At 33.4% G+C, this 14,637-nt stretch overlaps 1 protein-coding gene across 1 annotated transcript in view; it reads left to right on the top strand.

The window, feature by feature from the left end:
- Nucleotides 1-12,323, top strand: part of LOC148285467 (uncharacterized) — a 64,735-nt gene extending 52,412 nt beyond the window's left edge. The window contains exons 2-3 of the mRNA XM_088224747.1: nt 5,254-8,684; nt 11,594-12,323. Coding sequence (XP_088080873.1) covers nt 5,254-8,684; nt 11,594-12,068 — 3,906 coding nt within the window. The 3' untranslated portion in view covers nt 12,069-12,323. The remainder of the gene's footprint in view (nt 1-5,253; nt 8,685-11,593) is intronic.
- Nucleotides 12,324-14,637: the final 2,314 nt, after the last annotated feature.

Below are 14,637 nucleotides of genomic sequence, written 5' to 3'. Positions count from 1 at the left end.
ATACTTTTTCATGGACCAGGTGGATTTATCAACAATATTTTAAGTTTGTCCGAAAAAATTTAAAGAACAAAGATGTTTGAATATGGGCAGAATAGTGAATGTTACACAGTGTGTACTGTAGATGCCTAGACTTTAAAATTACCTTCTTTTAAATGTTCTTCATCTATGTTGTAATATGTTAATATGAACAGCTTCCCAGGGAGTTGAATCCAGTCCTTGTCTACAAAAATTTGGACAATTTCAAAATATTGTATTACCGATTTGCTTATGAATGTTGATTAATCAAAAGTAATGGTTTTTGAAAGGGATGAAAATATAATTAAATGTGAGATCAGGGTGAACGGAGATATTCTGAATCAGGTAAATGAATTTGTGTATCTGGAAAGTATGTTTACTAGGGATGAACATACTGAGAAAGATAATGAAAGGAGGGTGAGTGCCGAGAACAGGGTGGACGGTGCACTGAAATCTACTTTGGTAAACAAATGTTTATCGCAGTAGGCAAAACTAGCAGTTTAGCAGGAGCGAAGTTTGGAATTGGAAAATTAATGATGAAAGTAGGTTAAATGCTGTCGAGATGCTATCCCTCAGTCGAATGTGTGGTAAAACGATGTACGATAGGTACACCAATGTCGAGATCCGTGAACTGTGTAAGGCTGAGACATGCATTATCGACAGAATCAAGAAAGGGGTGCTGCGTTGGTTTGGACATGTAGAGCGAATGGACAGCGAAAGAACGGCTAAAAGGATCTACGATGCGAATAAAAAGACACGGTACGATCAAGTTCATCAAATTCTTGAAGATGGACATGTAAAGAGTGGGAATAATCGGCGTGCGTGTATGAGAAGATGTATAAATGTAGAGGGTATAAATGTAGGGAGGTCTGTATGCAAAGACAGAGTGATATGACGTTCTATCATCTCTGCCTACACCTACGGGGAAACGGCGTGATGGTTTTTTTGTTTGTTTGTTGTATTACATAATAAACATCTGGAAAACTCGCTCATAGGATATCAGTCTCTTGCAATGGCCTATTCCCTTTGACGAAATCCAAACTTGTACTGAAATTGTATTGAAAATGGCTTTCGTTTTGGAGAACTTAATATGTTCATACACGACATTGAACTCTCTCGGATCACCAAAGATAAATTTCTCTGACTTAAGAATTGAATCGAAAAACAAATCATTCACGGTTTTCTTAAATCGTGATTTTATGGCAAAGAAAATCAAAAATAATTCCTTTAACCAGTAATGGAGGATTCGATAAGTGCTTTTGCGATCATGAAAATCATTCAAAAGTATGACCGTGAAACGGAAATTACACTCTCAACTTTCATGATCATGAACATGGGTTGTGGAACTTTGTCTAAGTGCACGATTTTGCGTTGTTTAGCGGCGCGATTATCGTATCTAGCAGGAAGGCTTCATTTTGTGCTAATTATTACACGTTTTTGCCGACTTATTGTGTAGTCACGTAACGGTTCTAGCAATATTTGAACTTCGTACTATTTTGTTTGTTTGCTATTGGTACAGAAAGTAACACGAATCAATTTGACGGCGATTGTTATTATTGTTTTAAGACATCAAAGAGAAAATAATATTTTATTCATAAATTATATCCGTTTCTGCTTTCCTTCCTTATACTTTTCCTAATTTCAACTTTATAGATTATTTTGATGTTTCGTTTCATTTTTGAATATTTGTAGATTAAAGTTTAACCTGTTATTTTGTTACATTATTGATTACTTTAATATTAACAATTTAACTAAAATTAAGACGCACATAGGTGTTTCATGACAACTTCGCAGAAATTAAGGACGTAATGCATGTTAGGAACACGCTAACCACCGGATCACAAAGCGGACAAAAACAAGAATAGATAGAGAAATAATCATTTTAAAACTTGAGAAAATTGGGGTAAAGGAAATTGCTTTAAAATAGTTCACAAAATATTTACAAACTACGAAAATTGGAGGTATTCTATCTGAAGGTCTTATGATTTCATTGGGAGTACCACAGGGATCAGTTCTTGGCCCTATACTATTTATTATTTACATTAATGACTTGGTGAAAATTCTTAAATACTGTAAAAAAAGATTGTTTGCGGATGATGCCCTGGTATATATTGCAGGAGAAAAATATGAATCCATAGTACATCAACTAAAATATGACCGTAAAAATATCGAAATATGGTTGAAGAAGAATAAACTTAAGCTGAATACTGATAAAACTAAGTTTATGAGCATAGGAAATAAAAAAAATCCTTATTTCACCAACAATAGTGATGGATGAAGAACTATTTAAGGAAGTGAAAGAGATAAAATATTTGGGGATTATTATGGATTCTAGATTTACTTTTTCCCAGAATACAAGATATGTGACAAATAAGATAGCGAGGAAGGTTTCTCTTATGAGAAGAATCAGAAGATATCTAACTGCAGATTCGTGCAGGATGATTTATTGTGCCTCATATAAATTATTGAAGTAGTATTTTGTTTTTGGCAACTGAAGGGGAAAAAAATAGACTTACTGTTCTGCAGAATAGGGCTGGGCTATGAGAGTAATTTTGAAAAAAATAAATACACTAATATAAAGTTGATACTGAAACAAGCAAAAATTATGACAGTACGTCAACTAATATATTTTAATGTAATGTTTTTTGCTCATAAATTAGATAGTTATACCTCAAAAGAGTTTTTCTAATCAATGTGAACACGTATATAAAACAAGAAATAAACATGAAGTAAGACTACCATTCCGCAGGAAAACAAATACACAGAACTCGTTGATGCACCGAGCTGTACAGTTATATTATAAGGAAATATCACCAGAAATAAGAGAACAAAATATACTTTTTCATTTAAATATCAGTTAAAAAAACATATGTTAAGTTAGTTTTTAAAAAGTAATCTTATTCGTGTTAGCTTTATAGAAGTTTTCTTTTTAAGTGTACGTATATTGTTTAGAAATGTTAATAATTAGTATATGTTTTAACAATAATTACATATAAGTTAATATGAGGACATTCATTTATTATGTTTGTACTATTTTAAGACTATATAAATATATAAAAAATATTGAAAAAATAATAAAAAAATTGTTAAATATAATATGAATTGTGAATAATTGATCATTTCGTATCAGTCTCAACACCCGATTGGTCTCGAAAGGGTTCCTCAGCTCTGAGTCGGTCAGGAAACAGGTTTGTCTGGTCCACCTACCTAGGTAGTAGGTGGCTACTATCCACTATCCACTATCCACTTACTATGGAATAATGTTATTGGGTCAATATTTATTTATCGGCTATTAGAATTCATTCAGTGTCAAGGCTCTCTGTAGCGTCCGAGGTTCTACTCGGTTCTGCTGCGGTCAGGCGGAGTAACAAGTTTACTTTACTCTTAATCAGAAACTTTCTTTTATTTCTACAGAACAGTGGAATGTTAAAATATCATCAGTTTTTAAGATATCTGAAATAAGATTGTTAAATAATTATTTTTGAAACAATTTTTCTGTAATTGGATACACATTGGCGCAAAAGAGACTGCATATCTTAATTTCATTGAAATTTGGAATAAAAAAATGAACACAATTTCGGTTGATTTTAGACGATTTTTTCGATTTCGGACGGAATACTAAATAACAAAATTAAATAAATAATCTAGGATCTTTTTACAATATACATAAGAGGTAAAACAGAGTATTAAAAAATAAAGCGTAATTACAAAGCAATGAAATACACATTAAAAGTAAAAATAGTGAACAAAAAATCCCACAAAGGCATTATCTGTTCGTGGGTATACAAGAAAATGTTTATGAATTTTTGCTACTATAATAAAAAATGGACAGTTATAATATTTTTTTGTTATTTAAGAAAGAGAAAATAAAATATTCTGTAAAAGCTTATATGGATTTTTTTTATTGTAATTAAAAAAGGAAATAAAAAATATTTTTAAAAAAGATAAAAATATTCATTATTATCATATTAAAGGGCAACAAAATATTTCATAGGAAAAAAAAGTTAATATCTTTAGCTTGAATCCAGGATAGTGCGTGTTTTTTAAAATAAGGAAAATTTTGAATGTTTGGAATCAAAGAAATATTATCAGTTAAAAAATAATTAAAAATTTTTGGGCCTATACAATATGCATGTCTCTGTGCGAGCCTCGTTTTACAATGTGGTATTTCTAACACACGATTCCTTCTTTGACATGATCTATTTGAATTACTTGTAAATAAATTTTGGTTCTTAAATATATATTTTAAACATTTATTGTACATAGTATTGCGATTCCAACTGCATCGGTTCTATTAATTAACATTAAGACAATAGGCTTGAATACAAAATACAGCTCCTGTTTCAATGCGACTGCGACTGTGTCTGTTATAACACGAGTTGTAGGAGAGTTTGGTGAAATTGCAACCGCTCTGTGTGGTGTAGTCGGTAGCGAGTAGTCACGGTAGACCGGTAGAGAAGATTTCCAGGGAGATATTCCTAACCGGACTCTCGGAAGCTCCGGACTTGCAGATTCCAAACATGGTATAACTTGTTCATTGACGCTATAACAAGATAAACCTCCTAAGAAAATTTTCAACCGATCATGACTTTCTTTTACAAAATGACGTTTGTAATTATGTTTACAAAACAAAAAGAAATAGTTAATATTAGTACATTGCCACTTACCGACTTATTATGTCTATTGATTTCGAGACGTACCCATCTCTTCATCAGGACACTCACTACACCAACATGCTAAAACTAAAATACACTTCCACCTTTACCATCGCCTTAGTATGCCTATACTACGTATTTACGAAAAAATACATAAATTACATGCAGAGTTAAAGGGAAAGCAAAAACCACAGTGTCTTTACATGCACTAAAATTAGGTTAATAGTATTTAGCAATATGCTGCAAAAAGTGTAGGGTGGGGGTTAGGAAGGGGAGGGTCTAGGAGGTTGAAAGTTACACAATTGGTTAATTTTTTATTTAGTGCAATTTATGCATTTTTTCGCAAATACTATGTACACTTCAGTTACGGTAAAGGTGAAAGTATATTTTAACATTTGCATGTTGGTGTAGTGAGTTTCCTGACGAAAAAACGTAAGTTTTGAGTCAAGTAGTTATATACCAATATTTTCTAACGTTAATTAAAACGTTTGACCACGTGGTTAATGCTTTGAACATTAATAAAAAGATATAGCTTACTACAACTGTTAGATTCCGATGTTAATTTGTTTCATTTTTGTTACAGGTGGTAGTTCTGTGCGCTGTCACCGCGGGAGTGACAGGTATTGAAAATAAGCAGCCAGTTTCTCAAAAAAGTATCAAAGAATTAGGAGAAGAAATCCGAGACAGAAGAAATTTAGAATATTCGTTGAATTTGCCACATTCTCGTGTTTCTTCTTTCCGCTCTCTCGAAAGAAGAATATCAAATTCTCCCCCCGTCTACGATGGGCCCCCGCGAAACGTGGGACCAAATCCCCAGGGAAGATTTGCCTCGGCCGCCAAGACTCGGCAGTCCCTGCCGGCTCCTTCGTACGCGGTGCAGATGGAACCGATGGTTCAATACTCTCAAAAAGATCCACTTTATGATGGAAACGTAGATAATTTAGAAGAAGTTATCAATCGAAATGAAATACAGGCGCAACCTAAAATTCTTTCATTGAAGGACTCCGGCGATCAGATTGCAGAAAACGATTATGTAGAAAATGAGTACGTATCTGCACAAGGTAGTCAATTTGCTTCTCATGGACCTCCATACTCTCCAGTATCATTTCCATACTACGAGCATCCAGAACCGATAATAGAAATTATTATAAGGGAATCGAATGAAACTCTTCCTCCGCTACCAGTAGCTCAACCGTTAGTACTACCCAGGAAAAAAGAACCCATCCAGGTCTTTTATGTAAAGTATCAGAAAAATCCCCACGGCGATGGCAAAGATGTTATCTATGATGCACCCATTCCAGCCATTACTCCAGCTTCAAATTTGGAAGATCATCACGAAGAATACAGTACTTTATCTCCTATAGAAACATTGACTCATTCTCCTCCTCCGTCGACAACACTGAGAGCTATTATTAAACCCGACTCCGAAGACTATCACAGTGATAGCGGTATAAGAATATCTTTTGGTTCCGAAGCCAAGCATCATAGATACCACGAGCATGTATCGCAAGAAGGAAGCGAAGAATCTGCACCACAAGTGGCTGTTGCTTTGCCGCAACAACCTCCAAAGCAGCCAAATCAACCCCCTCCTCAATTTCCAAAAAGACAGCAAATTCCTTTACGAGAACATCAACAATTCCAAAACCAACGTTTCCAACAAAACCATCAGCAAGCACAACAAAGAATTCAGTTCCAGCAACCTTTCTCCCAAACTTATCAACAACTTCCTATTGTAAATAGTCCCAATCAACCATTCCGATCCCAGCAACCGCAGTTTACACGTCCCACATCGCCTGTATTTAGTAACCCCCAAATAATACCCCCAAACCAGCCACATATTCCCCGTGGTCCTCCTCAAGGCCCCCCTCGAGGACCACCCCAAGGCCCGACGTTTAATGGTCCACAAGGACCTGTTCATAGACAGCCTCCTCAAAACTTCCCACCTCCGCAATTCGGTCCTAATCCAAGACCTCCTCAATTTCAACAGCGACCAGATTTTTCACCAAATAACTCGCCATCTTCTCAAAGGCTACCGTTCCCTCTTGGTCCCCAGCGACCACATCCAAATCCCCCGCAACAACAATTTTTCAATGAACATGAATACCTTCAAAAAAATTATCATACAATTACAACGGAACAACTCGAACCACAATCACAACCACAAATTCAACCACAAATCCAACCACAAATACAACCACAAATACAACCGCAAATTCCTCACTTACCCAGAGAACAGCAACTTCCAGTAAAATCTCCCCAAAACTTTAGAGAGCCTTCTAGAAAACCTATTCTGCCTCCAATCCCAATATCTCAAGAAGAATACAATCAAAGATATTATGAACAAGTGCGTCTGTTACAGCAGCAAGAGCTCAGAAACCGACAAAGGCCTCCCCAAAATGCTGGACCTCTCCCAGGTTCTGTAAAATTCCAACAATCTATTCAACCACAAGTAAAACCATCTTTACAACAGTCACAACCACCTAAACAAGCCCAATTCTCACAAGACAATCATAATTTAAATATTCAACAGCAATTCCAGCAACAAAATTTGAGACCTCAACCACCACTGCCTCAACAGCCTCCCCAATTCCACCAAGAATTAGCTGGATCATTTGTTCCACCCGGTGGAGAACTGATTGCCTCTATTCCAAAATATGAACAACATCTATTGATTCATCCTTCAAATCAAGTACAATATCAAAATACACAACAATCTCAAATTCAATTCTCAAATCTTCCTAAACCAAGCGCATTAACTCAACATAAAAGTGAACAGAGTTTACAACAAGAACGAATTAATAATGCTAAGCAACAGTTTTCAATTGAAAGTAGTCAACAATCGTCGACCTCGGCAGAATTAATTTCTGCATACGAAAAAAACCAACAGGAAATATACAAACTCCAAGAAAAATTACGAAAAAGCGAACAAGAACAACAACAGTTATTAGCATTCAATAAACAACCACCTAAAGAAACTTCGTCTAACCAGAATCTAGGACCAGTTAATATTTACAATGAACAATACTTTACTTTGAAAAATCAACAATACAAACCTGAATCAAACAAGAATAACGGAATAGTAATCCAAGGTAGAACACCAGTTACACAGACCTACGTTTCTCACAATACAAATAAACCACCACTGGTAACGTCTTCTACGCTCCTTCAAAAATCATCTCCTACAACGAGGTTTGTATCTTCTACACCGAATAGCATAGTTGATGAACCAGTTGTAGAAAAAAAAGAAAAATCCAAAAAACCTATTGGTTTTGATTTACCAGATGAGGTTCCCGATGAATTGAGACAACAGCTGCTATCATCGGGGATTCTAGAAAATGCACAAATCAGTATTCTCGATTACGATAAAGTAGGAGATATTCCATTAGAAAACCTCCCACCTGATCAGTTAGCCAACTTCTACGGCGCTGGAGGAGGTCTTCAAATTTCAGGCAGCGAAAATATTGCATCTATTGTGAAACCAAACGGAGAAAAGGTTACCAAAAGCGTAGACAAAGATACAGGAGTAGTTGGCGCCAGCTCAGATAACTTCGAAAGCTATGTTGATATTAATGGAAATAAAAAAGAAGTTGAAATGAAAGTTGTCCATTTTGACCCTAACACAATTAAAGGACAGCAAGTTGCGGGAAAATATGTGCAAGATGATGCCAAAAGGATTGATCCAGTGAATATACATGACCACAAATATAATCGATATCTCCCGTTGAAAGTCAACGGCGCACATTTTCCACTACCAGATGTCCCAGAGTTGAAGGGACGTAAAGTCACATCAGTAGTTGTTTTAGCTCCAGTTGATTATGATTCTGGTAAAACAGAGAAGGACGTCGGTAGGTCAGAGCGAGCAGCCCCAAACAAGGGTAAAGGAGTCAATTTTGTAACAGGAGACGCTTTGAAAAGACTTGTAAAGACTCCCACTATCGAGAACTACAAGAAATGGTTGGAAAAGGAAAAAAACACGATCCCTGAGCTTCAATCTGTTGTCCTACTTGTAACAGGGTATGTATTCTTTTTTAACTCTTACTTAAAAAAATTAATCATTTTATACCAAATAAATAAGAAATAAAAACAAACAATACAAAAACCCATAGAGTTCCAAACTTTACGGACAAATACGGGATTTAAATCCTCTATCTAGGTACACAGACTAACGTAGGCAGATTGGTGAATGTTATACCGTTTGTAAAATAGTCACCGGCATCAGAACAGCGTCTATGTCTTTTTTTGTTATAAGTTAGATTCTCGTGCTCTTTCTTATACAGACAAACAGATTTATTTACCTACTTATTTAGTTCATTTAACAATGACAAACAAAATTCCTTATAATACAGACAGGCACAGTTTTAATAGAATACAACTAAATAAAATTAAAAAGATTAATAATAATTACAACCTTAAGATAAGATTTGTCTATCTTAGCGATTTTTTATTGGCATCACTTTCATTCGTGTAATTATTCTTCGCAGCGTGAGGATAAACAAAATTGTAATACAATTCAGCATATTTATACAAATTTTACTTTCCAATTCCGATGTAAAAATTACCATTTGAAGATTACAAAAAATACAATTTTATCATTGAATAAATACGATAGATATATCCAGTCTTGTATCCTTTCTAGACTCGTGATACATTATCGCCACACAAAAATTATATATTATTTAACATTGTTTTGTATGTTTGACTCCAATACTCTCCTCCCAATAAGATTTTACATCTGTGTTGAAATATATGTAAAATTAATACGGTATTAATTAATCAATACCTATATATGTATAATGAGTTAGAAACTACCTTGGATATATCTTCTCTTCAAGACCGTCGAAATAAATCCGACCTTAAAGTCCTATTTAAAATTCTCAACTTACTCTTTGATGCGCCCGAACTACTGAGCTCAATAAAATGAAATGTCCCTACTAGAAACTTCAGACAAAACTTACTATTTCATACCGATAACCATAGAATTAACAATGGTTTTCATTGCCCTATGCCCAGAATTCTTAGGCCTGCCAACAAACATACCAGTCTTGATTTTTTTGATAGCAAGTTGTCTTCTTTTAAACGATCACTGAATCAAATTCAATTATAAACACATCTCTTCCGCTTCCACTCCCACAAAGTCTACTATAAACCATTAAGTCGTTCTAATTTTTTTGTAATAATTTTATATGTATAAATTTGTCCATAAAAATGCCCATTGGGCGTAAATATAAATAAATAAATAAAATTAGAAAGGTACTTATAATTATAAAAATACGTTTATTGTTTTATTCCACTTTTATTTGTAATTTTTACCAGTGACCGTGTTTCTTCGTGACCGACATCGTCAGACTAATAGGAGACTAAACAAATTTCTATGCTTAGTCTCTCTAATGCATATAATCAAAATACATTTTTATTATAAAAGCACATAAAATTATGTATTTTAAATCTTTTTGATAAAAATTATTTTTTGACAATTCTTGATGGAATTCTAAAAAAAATAATTACAAAAAAGAACTTAATCTTATGTGAACATTAGCACGGAACAATGAGATCAAAGAATCCCTAGTTAATAATTTAATACGTAAAAAACAAAAGAAAAATACAATGTCTCAATCATGTACAGGACTTACATCTATCGAAAATAATAAGATTAAAAAGTGGGTAAAATTAAAATATATTGGAAATACTTGCAATAAAACAAAACAAGTGTTACAAAGAAATAATCTTTTAGTTTCGTTTTATAATAAAAAGTCTTTTGGCCAAACATTAATTAATAGTAAAGATCAGCTTAACAAATTTTTAAAAAAGCGGAATATATGAATTAACATGTAATTGTCCTGGTTCATATATAGGACAAAGCGGGAGAGCAATTAAATATAGTCTGAAATAATATTTATTTTCACAGGGATTAAATAACGATATATCAAACTATACATCACATTGAAATGAGTTAAAACATAATTTTGACGAATCAAAAGACAAAAGACAATTTTACATGTAGGACATAAAGGTACAAAGTTAGATGGATTAGAAATTTTAGATAAATAAGATCAAAAATAATAGCGATAGAATTTTAATAAATCAGAAGATAGAACTCAAAAACTTACCCTGATTAGCCCCCTTAGTTGGACCCAGTACATTGTAATAAAACAATAAATGTTTTCATAGAATAGAATCCTCTCTTACAGTACACCGCCAGCATATGTTTCAATAACTTGTCCCACTCTGTTCTATTAAAATATTGCGTATTGTATCTCTTTTAACTTAGTTTTAAATGTACCTTCACTTAAGATAATATTTAGTTTTATAAAAAATATTATTACACTATATAATATTCACCAGTCTGAAGATGCCCACTAGAGGGTAAAAGCGTGAATTGGTCAAACAAATAAATGGAAGTGTACCAAGTATTTTTAATTAGTAACTTAAATATAAATATAAGTAATAACATCATTACTTTACATCTGTTTTTATTTCAAACAAAACTTAAATTTATATAATTGTTATTACTTTACTCTTGAATTATTTTAATTTAGGGTCCTTTATTTCTATAATTTTATAAAATCAGGATTTACAACCTCTGCTTACACTTGTACATAACATAGACATTTGTTTAGTCTCCCACTAGTCTGACGATGTCGGTCAAGACGAAACCCAGTCACTGGTAAAAAATATAAATTAAAGTGGAATAAAACGATAAACGTATTTTTAAAATTATAATTAAAATGCAGTTCCACTAAAAAACATCAGTAGAAAAACTCAATCTATTAGATAGCTACTGTTTAAAGTTTTGCAGTAGTGTTGTACCTACTTATAAGTTGTAGCAGTTTAAAAAAAAAAAAAAAAAACTGGCGTTTTTGTGAAAACCTTTTTGATAAAGCTTTTATTTTATTTTTGAAAGTTTTGTTTTATTTTTATTTCAGAACTGAAGACGGAGATGAAAAGAACAGGGAAATCTTCATGTACGATGTCTCAACACAGACTGTCAGCAAACTTGATGGCCAGTTATCATCATCATTCGTGGACGTAGCGGAGACAAACGCCCACAGCAAGGATCTTGACCAAATCGCTGTAGCGGACTCCGGGGTAGTAGAATCATCCGTCAAACTATTACCAGCACCAGAAGCCCAGCCCAAACCGGTTCAAAAGGATACGAAATACAGCAACCACAAAGCGACTTTCTCAGAAGTGGATCCTAAAAAACAAGAAAAAAAAGAACCGAAAATCAAAGGAGAAAGTGTGATAAAAACGTCAGAAAAAAACAAGAATATCGAAGTCAAAAAAGTATCTGAAATAATTACAAGAAATACTGGAGAAGATAATCCCGTCAACCAAGTATTGATCAGCTCCGGATACAGCAGAATGAAATTAGGAAGAACGTTGCGAAGAGACGAATGAAGTAACTTTAAATCTTACTCTATTTAAAAACGTTAAGTTTAAGAAATTGTACATAAAACGGTGGAGAGAATATTGAATGTAATTTTACATCGAGACGCCATCAACAAGGATCACACTATGTATGTTTGTACTGTAAACAGTACTTGCGGTTTGAGGGCGTCGCATTGTAAAATGTTTTCGAGTGAATGGTCGTGTGAATTTGAATACATCTTAATAATTTTATTATAAAATAAACTAGCCATTTTTGATATCCTATTTTGTGTTTTATTTTCGTGTTGTTTTTTTTCAAAAGACACCAATAATTTCAACCAAAACTTAAAACATAGGCACATAATTAGCGTCAAATTCAATTAGAATAACAAATCAGTGCCCTATGCAACATTAATTAGGTGCGAATAAGGGAAATTATAATGATGTAAAAAATAAGTAGTAACACAATTAGAAAGTTCAGTGATTTTTAAATTTTTTTATTGGTTAATATTTTTCGCATTATCATCGTTGGAAGTTTTGGATTTTTTTAATTACTCTGCCCGCGACGCCACGAATGAAGAAGTTGTCTTTTTTCTTTGTTAATAGACTATTAATCTAAGCCATTTTTTTGAAAACATTTGTATATATCGTATCTTCTGTTATCAGCGCTATAATTTTTTTATGTTTTGTATTTATGAAATAACTCCGCGTGCGACGTCAGAGGTTCTTCTCTGTCAGCTCTCGTATTATTGGTTGGTTTATATGAACCAGTGATATCGTTCAAAGTAGTGCGATTTAATTAAATATTTTTTTAATGATTTCTTTCGTACATTTTCAAAAAACTTGCTGTACAATTTAATGCTCTAATTTTTACCGCGCGAGAGAAAACAATTTTTTGTACGCAATTTCCCGTAGGGCTTAAGTTCCTTATTGTCGTCGGCGAGTTGGGCTGACAAATAAAAAACTAAACCCGTACATGAAAATCCCTCTCCTCCACTCCTCCACTCTATTTCCTCATCCCTTAACCTTCTTACGAGCTCTTTTTTTCTCATGTCTTATATAATATATTATTTTTCTCTTTATTGTGTAACATGTTCCCTCATTATATTTGTGAAAAACTTTAACTGGATGTATGTACTATTTTTTATATTTTGTATTCTTAAAAAAAATTATTAAAAAATAAAATGTGAAAACACGCTTAATATGGCTTCCCGTAAAACGTATTTTTATCAATTTTTTAAAGCATTTTCGAGAAACTTCGTTGTACAATTTTGTAGTCTAATTTTTACCGCGTGTAAAAAAACATTTTTTACAACCAATTTATCGTAGCACTGAACTTCCTTATTGACATGTTATATTATTTTTACATGTACGTACAAAATAGTCATAAATATGGATGTACATATTTTGAGCTTGTGAAAATCTATGTAGACAAGTTCTTTGACCCGCTAGTGAGTTTATCTCATTAAATCCACCATGTTTGAAAATCTATTTTTTTTTCAATTTATCCACTTACGGCGACCATAGAAGTGTAATGACTAAGACACTTGACTCACGCACAAAAGGTTCCGGGTTCGAATCCCGGTGAGAACGCAAAAAAGGTGATTTTTTTCCAGCCTGGGTAAGTCTGTGCAAAATTCATCACATTAATTGCGCCTCCTCGGCCCGTATAAAAAATGAAAGTGAACAGGTTTGTCTTCAATTGTCTATAAAATAAAATTGAATTTTCTGTATCAAGAACTCAATATTCTTTTCCGCGAGTTCAACTTCATGTAACCGAGAAGATATATAAAGAATATATACTTATACGTTTTCGTACAAAAAATGTAGGTACAAATTATATATTTGAAGACGAATTTCAAAAGAAGCGAATGAAAAATCATGCTTTTGTCTTGCTGGATTCCATTTAGACTTTACGTCGATCCATACATAGTATAACTAGACACATTCGTTGAATTTGTAAAGATTAAAAAATATTTTTTTAACTAAATTTCTGTGACAGTGTCCTCTATTGTTCACTAGTGGAACTTGCGAAGTAAAATTGATAAAACAGATAGTTTGAATCTCTGTTTACTGCCATCTGTTGTCAAGTAGAATAACTAAACATTAAAATAATTTCTTCTTTACCAGCCGATTAAGAAAAAATTACACCATCTTGCGGGTATCGGTACAGACTTCTTTTTAAAAAATATAGATAACTGTAATCAAATGGACCAATCAAATCACTTCGGTCGTTGTGTGCGTAATGGCTGTCCGGCCGCAGCTGCGTTGTATACGGGCAGATGGCTTTTGCTGAAATATTAAGCATTAATTAAGTGAAAATGGCCGTAATGGAAGGATCCTTAAGTAAATGGACAAATGTGATGAAAGGGTGGCAGTACAGGTGGTTTGTGCTGGATGACAATGCTGGATTATTATCTTATTATACGGTAAGTCATCTTCCTTTAGCTCCGCCTTACTAACTTACGATTTTGACAGCTAACCTGATACTACTTTTTCCTATATCTTTTGTTTTTGTATTGTTTTTTTACGATTTTGAGATGCAACTTATTCTTATTTATCTAAATATAGCTGTCGCCAAAGTTTATCACTTTTTTTA

This window comes from Micrasema longulum, unplaced genomic scaffold (assembly GCF_059751315.1).
Source record: "Micrasema longulum isolate JH-2025_06_02 unplaced genomic scaffold, ASM5975131v1 h1tg000033l, whole genome shotgun sequence".
Taxonomy (NCBI): Eukaryota; Metazoa; Arthropoda; class Insecta; order Trichoptera; family Brachycentridae; genus Micrasema; species Micrasema longulum.
Note: the sequence above shows the minus strand (reverse complement) of the source record. Positions and strands in the feature narration are given on the sequence as shown.